Raw genomic sequence first — 9,462 nt, 5'->3', positions numbered from 1 at the left:
GATGGTCAGGGCTGGGCCTGTGGGCCAGGGACACTGGGCAGGTCACCTCTTGGGGACAGGATGGGCCTGGAGAGCTCCTGGCTCTGCTCCTGGAGCCTCTCAGGAATCCACCAAGGCTAAGGTAGCCATGCACCCCTACATGGTGTCCAGTCTGTGTGCCATGAGCCCCTCCTGGGGCAGGGGACAAGCATGGGATCCCCAGGATGTGCTCCTGTCCCTGTGGGGTGAGTGACAATCCCTGGCAAGGATGGACAGCACCACCAAGTCCTGCTCTGGGATACCCCACAGGGCACTGGTGCTGCTCTGGGATAACCCACAAATCTCTGGTGCTGCTCTGGGACACCCCGTGGGCCACCAGCCCCACCCCCAGAGGAGAGGCAGGACAGGTATCCTGGGACCACAGAGAACCCCCAGAGTCACAGCAGGGTGGTCACCACCAGCAGGTCTGGATGCTCCCAGTGCCCCAGAACCTGCCCAGCCCTCAGACTGTGGCCATGGCCCCCTGGTCCAGCAGCCCTGAGGTGAAGGGCCCTGGCCATGGGGCACTTTGGGTCCCAGTGGCTGTAATGGGGTACAGGACACTGGGACTCAGCCTCACCCCAGCTCTCTGCTCCCACCCCTCCTGGGACCCCTGGAACCTTCCTTTGGGCCTGGGATTCTGAATCCCCCTGGACAGATGAGCAGACATGGTGGGCTCAGCTCCGTTGGTCTTTACTGGCTGGAGAGGACATGCAGGGCTGCAGGGGTGGGGGCCACGGTGGCCTGGGCTGGGGGCACAGCCCTGTCCCACCCCAGGGACATCAACACGAGCTGGGGGCAGTGCTGTGGCTGGCTGAGGGCTGGAGAGGGAGGAGTGACCCCTGCCCTCTGCCCTGAAATGGGGGCTGTGGTGACAACTGAATGGAGAGGAGAGGGAGGGGAGAGGAGAGGTCAAGAAGTGAAGATGATGAGGGAAAAGGACATGAAGGCCAAGAGAAGACAAGGAGAAGGCAGACCAAAAGGAGAGAGGAGGTGAGGAGGAGGATGACAAGAATAACAAGAAGAGAAGACAAAAAGAGGAGGAGAAGATGAGAAGGTCAAGATGAGGAGAAGAATGAGGAGAGATGAAGAGACCAAGAACTGGGTGCTCTCCAGCCCCATTCCCAGGTGCCAGCTCTGCTCTACCACTGCCCTGACCTCTGCCCCGTGGAGCCGCTCCCCATGGCATGGGGACACCCCGGCACCTCTGGGCCTGGCTGGGGGCCCACCCCAATGCCAGCTGTCACCAAGTGAAGAGTCCTGGCCACACCAGCTCTGTGGCCATCTCCTGGCCGCGCGTCTCCACTCAGGAGCCACCTCCACACTCCCGCCGCAGCTCGGGGATGTCCCCAGGGGCTGCCATGGCCACGGAGCTCTCACGGCCACGCGTTCTCCTCCAGCCCCTGGCGCTCCCGCGGGGCCCAGGCGGGCTCCAGGAGAGAGGAGGGGATGCTCTGCAGAGCCCCCCAGGCCTTGGGGCTGCCGTTCGGGGCCCGCTGGGCGCCTGCCCCGTAGCCCCGGGGCGTGGGGATCCGGGAGGGCGCCTTGTGGGGCTGCGTGTCCAGCCGGGGCTTGGCCCAGGGCCGCGGGGGGGGCGCGGGGACCCGCGGCCCGGGGCTCTCCTCCATCTCCATCAGCTCGTCCTCGCCGGTCGCCCAGTCGGTGTCGGAGCCGGGGTTCCCCGGTGTCTCCCGGTTGTCCCAGGAGGCCGGGAAGCAGCAGCTCTCGTCGGAGGAGCTGGAGAAGGTGGAGCGGCGCCGGGTATCTGCCAAGGTGGGGTTGGAGGGCAGCGGGGCGCAGCCGCCGTTGTTCCCGTTACTGTTCCCGTTGTTGTTCCCGTCGCTGTTCCCGCCCCGCCGCCCGTCCTCGGCGGGCAGTCCGTGCTTGGCGAACACGTTCAGCGAGGAAGACGAGGAGGACGAGGAGCAATAGGCCGAGTCAGCGGTGGCGGGGGTCGCGGGGGGAGCGCTCTCCGTGTCCCCCAGCTGCTCCAGCAGCCGCGTGTTGGCCAGGAATTCCTCCTCCAGCCGCTGGAACAGCCGCTGCTCCTGCCCCGGCTCCAGCCAGCGAGGGGCCCGCAGCCTCCGCGCCAGCTCCTCGGGATCCCCGGGGCTGGGCCGGGGGTCGCGCCGTGCCCCGGGGGTCCCCGCGGGGCCGGGCCCGGCCGTGGAGGGCTCCGCCCGTGCCCACGAGTGCTGCCCGTCGGGCCGGCGGCGGATGAGCAGCAGCGGCCCGGGGCTGCGGGAGGCGCGGGGGGAGCCCGGCGCGGGCGGCTCCGCGGGGTCCCGCCGGGGTGCCGGGGGGCGGCGGGGGCCGCTCTGCGCCGAGGGGAGCGAGGAGGAGTCGCTGTCGCCCGAGCAGCGCCGGGAGCGCGCGGGGGCGCGCGGCCTGGGGGCACAGGGGGCACAGGGGGTGATGAGTACCCCGGGGCACCCCCCAATGCACAGCCCCCATGAACCCCCCCGCTGGTACCCCCACTGCACCCCTCCTCATGGACCCCCAACTGGGGTTGCACCCCTCCCCATTCTCCCCGATGTCCCCCCCACATTCCCTCCATTGCACCCCACTTCTCTCCCCATTGCTTCCATTCATTCTTCCCCCTTTACCCCCGTTTCTCCTCATTCCTCCCCCACTGCACCCCACATTCCACCCCTTTAAACCCCATTTCCATCCTCATTGCTCCCACACTGAACCCCACATTCCCACTGTTGAACCCCATTTCCCTTCCCCTTGCCCCATCAACCCCCCAGTGAACGCCCCCATTCTCCCCCTTCACTGCCCGTTCCTCCTCACTGCACCCCCAAAACCCCATTTCCCCCATCCATTCCACCCCCATTCTCCCTCCTTCTCCCCCTCAGCCCCCACCCACTGCACCCCACATTCCCTCCATTGCACCCCATTTCCCCACACTGCACACACAGTCTCCCTCCTCTGAACTCCCCCACAGCACCCCACACTGCCCCCACTGCCAATCCCATTTCCCTCCATTTCACACCCCCCTGTATCCCCATTTCCTCTATTGCCTCCTCATTTCCCCCCATTCCCTCTTGTTCCCCAACTGCACCCCACAAAATCCCACATCCTCCCATTGCACACCCCATTTCCCTCCACTGTAGCCCCCCTTCCCTCCCCGTTTCCCCCCTATTCCCTGCACCCCCATCCTTTCCCACTGCACCATTTCACCCCAATTTGCCCCCACTTCCCCCTCACTGCATCCCTCCATTGACCCCTCAGTACTGCTCATTGTCCCCCCATCTTCCCCCAATGATTTCCCCACTGCAGCCCCCACTGAGCCCCTTTACCTGCACTGCACCCCCCAGTGCACCCCCATTTCACCCTCTAGTACATCCCACCGCCCCCCACGATTTCCCCAGTGTTCCCCAATTCATCCCAGTGACCCTCATTCCACCCCCATTCCACCCCAGAGCCTCCCCTTGCCTCCCACTGCCCCCCAGTGCTTTCCCCATTGACGCCCCCATTCCCCCATCCCCTCCGAGGGCTGAGCCCTTGCCGTGGGGTCTCGGCGCAGTTTTGGGGTGCCCCCAGCCCCCGGGGGGGGGCCGTACCTGAGCGCTCCCCGCGGCTCCGCGGGGCTCCTGGAGGGGCTGCCGGAGCAGGAGCGGGGGGCTGCACCCCCTCGGGGGGGCAAACCCTCCTGCTTGAGGGGTTTCGAGGGGTCCCCCCGGGGCTGGGGACCCCGATCCGCTCCCCCCGGGGGGGGCCGGGGGCGCCGAGGGGTGCTGGGGCTGGAAGCGCGGGACGAGGAGGTGCCGGGAGCTGCTTTTTGGGGGGACATGCCCGGGGTGCGGGGCTGGGGCAGGCGGTGAGCTGGAAGGAAAGGGAGGGGGAGGTCAGCGGGAGCAGCGCTCATCACCCCCCCTCCCTCACAGCATCCCGATTTTCTGGCTGGGGTATTCCCGGACCTCGGGAATTTAGGGAAAAAAATCGACTTTTCTCACTCCCCTTTTCCCTTTCAGCCAGATGGGGGCCTGAGGAGCCCAGCCCCAAGGAGGGGAAATCAGGGAATGGAACCCTATAGAGAGGATGGAGCCCCATGGGGAACCAGGGAATGGAACCCACGGGGAAACAGGGAACAGAATCACACAGAAAATCAGGGAATGGAACCCACAGGGAACAGAGCCCCACAGAAAATCAGGGAATGGAACCAACAGGGAACAGAGCCTCACAGAAAATCAGGGAATGGAACCCACAGGGAAACAGGGAACAGAAACCCACAGAAAATCAAGGAATGGAACCTATGGGGAAACAGGGAACAGAACCCCACAGAAAATCAGGGAATGGAACCCATAGGGAAAGAGGGAACAGAACCTCACAGAAAATCAGGGAATGGAACCCACAGGGAAACAGGGACTAGAACCCCACAGAAAATCAGGGAATGGAACCCACAGGGAACAGAACCCCAGAGAAAATCAGGGAATGGAACCCTACAGAACAGAGCCCTGTGGAGAACCAGGGAATGGAGCCCCATCGAAAACCAGCAACAGAGTCCCAAGGAGAGGCACGGAATGGAACCCCACAGAAGATCAGGGAACAAAACCCCACAGAGAACCAGAGAAAGGGGCCTCACAGAGAACCAGAGAATGGAGCCCTAAGGAACGGAACCTATGGAGATGCAGGGAATGGAACCCCACAGAAATCCGGGAGCCAGGGCCGTGCCGAGGTGGGTGTCCCGCAGACACTCACAGAGAGCAGCACAGCGACACGGGTCGTGCTTGTCCAGGTAATGTTCCAGTGTGTCCCAGCCGCCGCCCACGCGCACCATGACGTGGCTCCTGAGCACCTGCGGGCAGCGCGGTCACCCGGCCTGGCCCCAAACACCCACCCAGAGCCCCCCAGCACCCCGGCGTGGGCACCAAGTCCAGCTCTGGACCCACCCACCCTGCCCGGGAGCGGGGGAAGGAGGAGGATGGAGGGTCCCGGGGGACAGTGGGGTGGGAAGGGGACAATGAATGGGGTAAGGGGGCGGAGGCGGCTCTTACTCGGACGAAGATGAGCGTGTTGGAATCGCCCACTTTGTACTTCCCTTCCGACACCTTGACCATGGGGAATTGCGAGGGGCAGGAGCAGCAGCCCAGGATCTCCCGCACCTGCAGGCACGGAGGGGAGGGGTCAGTGGGGCATGCACGCCCTGCTGTAGGGTCGGTGGGGTCCAGAACCCCAATACAGGGCCGGTGGGGCAGAGACCCCCCCGTTACAGAGCTGGTGGGCCCCATTATGGGGCCAGCAGGGCACAGACTCCCCACTGTAGGGACGCTGGGCACAGACCCCCTGCTATAGGATCGGTGGGGCACAGAGCCCCTGTTATAGGATCCATAGGTACAGACCCCCTGCTGTAGGGCCGGTGGGGTGCAGACCCCACAGTTAAAGGGCACAGAACCCCCCTCTATGGTCAATGGGGCACAGACCTGCCATTATAGGGCAAGTGGGCACAGAAAGCCCTGCTATAGGGCTGGTGGGTCATGGACCCTCCACTATAGGATTGGTGGGGCACAAACCCCCCTGTAGGGTCAGTGTGGATCCCCATGACAGGGGCAGCCCCTCAGACTGGCACACACGGAGGGGCTCTGTGTGCCCGATGCTGACACTCCCTTCCTCCCTGGGAAGCAGGTGGGTGGGCTCGGGTGCTGCAGGGCTGGGGTCTCTTCCCATGGCTGAGAATGGGCACAGCTCTTTCATTTGGGGTCCACCCACTCCGGGACCCCCGGGTGTGGGCAAAAAAACATCCCCGACCCCACTAATCCTGAACCACGGGGGATCCGCCCCTAAATCCCCACCATGGGGCAGGACCTACATACATCAACAGAACTGGGGTAAACTCCGGGGGGTTTTGCCTCCCTCTAAGCTTGAAGGTCTGGCACAGGGAGAAGAGGAGCGGGAGGATTTGGGGGGCCGGGCAGGGGACCCGCAGGGCTGTGGGGTGGCCGGGCAGTGCCGTGGTGCCGCTGGCTGCCAGCTGCCGGCTCTGTCTGCCGGGCTGACGTCAGGGATTAAACCAGGAGCCACGGGAGGGGACGCGGGGACGCGGCTGCATCCTGCCCCGGCCCGGGGCTGGGGGGGACACAGCGCCGCCTCACCCCGAGATTTGGGGTTTCTTTAGTCATTCTGAGATTTTGGGGGGAATTCCTGCAGCACAGGGCTGAGAGGAAGGAAGGATGTGGCCGCTGCGGTTCCCATCCGGGTGACACGGACAACCCAGCTGGGGAAACTGAGTCACGGAGGGAGGGTGGGGGCTGCAGTGAGGGGGGGTCGTGACCCTGCTGCCACCCCGGGGGGGCACCTGGGGACGACGGGGGCCGGATCCTGCTCCGCCAGGCTCCTCCCCGCCTCCGGTGCTGCCCATAAAAGCCGATGGCAAAGAATTACGCAGCCCGGAAAAATGCAGCCGGGGCTGGCAGCGCCCGGCCAGGGGGGCTTGGGGGTGCAGCAGCCACGGGGGGGCCCCCCTGAAGCGGCACTGGGCGGAGGGGGAGGGCAGGATGCTCTTTAATGAGGGACTTAATGAGGAATTTGGGTTTCAATTAAAAAAAGGCTTAGGGAGTCAGGGGAGGGCAGAGCCCCCCTGTCCCCCCCGTGTCCCCCCCGTCCCAGATTAATCCGCTGCCTCGCCTGCGGGACGGATCCCGCACCCGGCTTTAATCCGTCCTGAGCTCCCCGCCTGGGGGGGTTCGTCCCTGCTCCCCCCCCCTTCTGACACCCCAAATTGTGACTGTGAGCAGCCCGGATGTCCCCATGTCCGTCCCTGGGGACAGCAGCCCCGAGACGGTGGGAGGAGGAGAAATCCTGGGGTGGGGACCACTGCGAGTCACCCCCTCACGGGGAGCAGGTGGCAGGGCACAGGTGACACGTGTGTGCCCACTGCCACCAAAATAACCCCTCCTGGAGTCAGGAGGGAGTCTGGGTGGAGAGGAGCTCCCGTAGCCATGGAGAGCTGGGATGGGTGGGTGGAGCACATGCTACGGACCACAGGGGTGGGCAGAAGGGCCTCCCGGGGGTCACAGGGACACGAGGGACCTCCCCTGGGCCACAGAGTGCCCTGGGTGGGCAGAAAGGACTTCCCGGGGGGTCACAGGGACAGTGGGACCTGCCAGGCACCAGAGAATGCCCTGCTGGGGGAACAGGTGAGAGCTCCCAGGGATCAGGGAGCACCTCAGGGGCACAGTACAGCACCTCCCAGGGGCCACGGAGACAGAGAGGGGCCATAGAAATGGGTGGGACCCCCACGGACATCGGGGGGTGGACAGAGAGTTTCTCCCACAGGCCACAAACAGGGGGGACCTCCTAGTGACCACAGAGTGACCACTGGGTGCACAGAGAGGACCTCCCAGGAGACAGAGGGCACCCTGTTGGGTACACAGAGAGGACCTCCCATAACCACAGAGCTCCCCGGTGGGTGGATGGACAGGACCTCCCACAGGCCACCGAGCGCCCGCTGCGCGGCCAGCGAGGCTCTCATGGTGCCCAGGGTGCTGGTGGCCGGCCAGGCCCTCACCCAGGCACAGGGCTCCCAGGGGAGCGCGTGTCTCACCAGCTCGTCCAGGTTCTTGAGGTCGCAGAGCGTGATGGGCCGGGCCCGGCTGGGGTAGGCGCCCGCCTGGGGGTCCCGGCTCTCCCGGCCCGTGCCCAGCGTGCCGTCGGCCATTTGGTCCCTCATCTCCTCCTCAATCTCCTCCTCCATTTGGATCAGCATGGGGGCCAGCATCCCAAACTTGGAGCCCCTCCTGGCCACCTCCAGCAGGCACAGGACAAAGTTCTTCTCATTCTTCTTCAGCACCAAGTCATTGGTCTCGAACATGAGCACGTCCTGGATGCCCAGGTCCTGGCGGCACCACTGGATGAAGTTGGAGACGTTGTCCCGGGCGATGAAGGAGCCGGGCACCACGTTCTTGGCCTGGAACACCACCTCGTTCTGGGGCACGCGCATGCGGGCGGCCGCCTCGGGGTGCCGCTCCTGGAAGTCCAGGGCGGTGCGGTTGACGTTGTTGGCGTGGCGGCAGAGGTGACATCCTGTCTCCAGGCTCTCCAGGAAGGTGTCCACTTGGATGTCCAGGTCGTAGAGGGTGTTGAACCACTCGGCCAGGTCCTCCTTCATGGCCTCCAGGTACTCCTCGCTGGAGCGGAAGGGGCGGATGCTCTTGGAGGCGGCTGACTGGATGTGGCTGGGGTCGGCCATGGCAAACCTCCTGCGGGGGGACAACAGGGGATGTTATGGGCAGGAACCCCCCAGAGCCCCCAAACCACCCACCAACCTCGGTGACCCCTCTGTGCCTCAGTTTCCCCCACACATTACCTACAGGCAGAAGAGTCACCACTGCCACCACCCCCCTGCCAGGACCTGCAGCACCCCCACTCCACATCCCTCCATCCCATGTGTCCCCCCACAGCTTTGTCCCCCATGTCCCCCTCACTCATGTCCCTCCACCATGTGTGACCCCATTCTCCATGTCCCCTCGTCCTGTGCCCCCTCTGCCCCCCAGGTTAAAGAGTCCCTTGCCACCCGTGCCACCCCCCGGTGGGGCTGTGGCAGAGCAGGGACATCCCTACCCAACCCCGCCCTAAAAGCTGCCCAGTCATGGTGGGTGTCCTCAGCCCGGTGTCCCCACGCTGGCAGCAGGTGACACCCCGAGGGATGGCAGTGCCAGGGGCCCTGCCCCTTCACCCTGGAGCTTCAACCCCGAGGGGCTGCACCGGGTGGGAGGGTTGGGGGATTGTTCCCCAACACTCAGCCATGGGGGGGCTGCACCGCGGGGAGGAGGGGAGGGGGCTGCACCTGGGGGAGGCCCCCTGGCTGCCCCTGACCTGAGGTGGGGACACAGCGATGTCTCAGCACAGGGGTCACTCCCTCCGGGGGGCCCAGTGACCTCCAGTGCCACCCCCCAGCCCAGCCCATAACCTGTGAGGGGGGTCCTTCCCCGGGGGTGTCCCCACCCTCGGAGGGGGTGTCCCCGTTGGGGAGGGTCCCCTCACCTCGGGGGAAGCTGGGGAGGGGGGATTCTGAAGAGGATGGTCCCCATCCCTCGAGAGTGGAGGGATTCTGTAGGGGAGTGTCCTTCCCTCGGGGAGGGGGTGTCCCTGTCGGGGGGTGTCCTTCCCTCGGGGAGGGGGGGGCCACTGTTTGGAGGATCCCTTTCCCTCGGGGGGTTGTCTCTGCTGGGGGGGGGCCCTACCCTCGGAGGGGGTGTCTGTACTGAGGGGTGTCCGTGTCGGGGGTGCCCCTTTCCCTTGGGGGGTGGGTGTCCATCTCTGGGGGTGTCTCTCTCTCGGGGCGGGGGGGTCCCTTTCGGCGGTGGGCTCCCGATTCCGGGGCGATCCACCGGGGGCGGCGGGAGGGGATCCGCACCTGCGGGGACACGGGAGGGGACACAGGGCCCAGGGCCACCCCCGCCCTCCCCGGCCGCACTCACCGCCGCCGCTCCGCGCTCCGCT

At 65.6% G+C, this 9,462-nt stretch overlaps 1 protein-coding gene across 1 annotated transcript; it reads right to left on the bottom strand.

Annotated features, from left to right (window-relative positions):
* Positions 1-695: 695 nt before the first annotated feature.
* On the bottom strand, positions 696-9,372 carry GAS2L1 (growth arrest specific 2 like 1). Its single transcript, XM_033075985.2, has 6 exons — positions 9,204-9,372; positions 7,565-8,219; positions 5,019-5,126; positions 4,723-4,819; positions 3,585-3,846; positions 696-2,406 (listed from the first exon to the last, which is right to left on the bottom strand). Exons 1-6 carry the CDS (start codon positions 9,275-9,277, stop codon positions 1,395-1,397), a joined length of 2,208 nt encoding a protein of 735 aa, XP_032931876.1. The 5' UTR covers positions 9,278-9,372; the 3' UTR covers positions 696-1,394.
* Positions 9,373-9,462: the final 90 nt, after the last annotated feature.

The sequence above is a fragment of the Catharus ustulatus genome, chromosome 18 (assembly GCF_009819885.2).
Source record: "Catharus ustulatus isolate bCatUst1 chromosome 18, bCatUst1.pri.v2, whole genome shotgun sequence".
NCBI classification, from domain to species: Eukaryota; Metazoa; Chordata; class Aves; order Passeriformes; family Turdidae; genus Catharus; species Catharus ustulatus.
Note: the sequence above shows the minus strand (reverse complement) of the source record. Positions and strands in the feature narration are given on the sequence as shown.

What these genes read in the sequence shown, in the direction of transcription:
- GAS2L1 (XM_033075985.2), bottom strand. Translation starts at nt 9,277, where the DNA reads ATGGACACCCACCCCCCAAGGGAAAGGGGCACCCCCGACACGGACACC. An exon ending in GTGTCGCTGTGCTGCTCTCT is followed by an intron (nt 3,847 to 4,722) that starts GTGAGTGTCTGC and finishes CTTTCCTTCCAG; the next exon opens with CTCACCGCCTGCCCCAGCCC. An exon ending in GAGCCGCGGGGAGCGCTCAG is followed by an intron (nt 2,407 to 3,584) that starts GTACGGCCCCCC and finishes CTGTGCCCCCAG; the next exon opens with GCCGCGCGCCCCCGCGCGCT.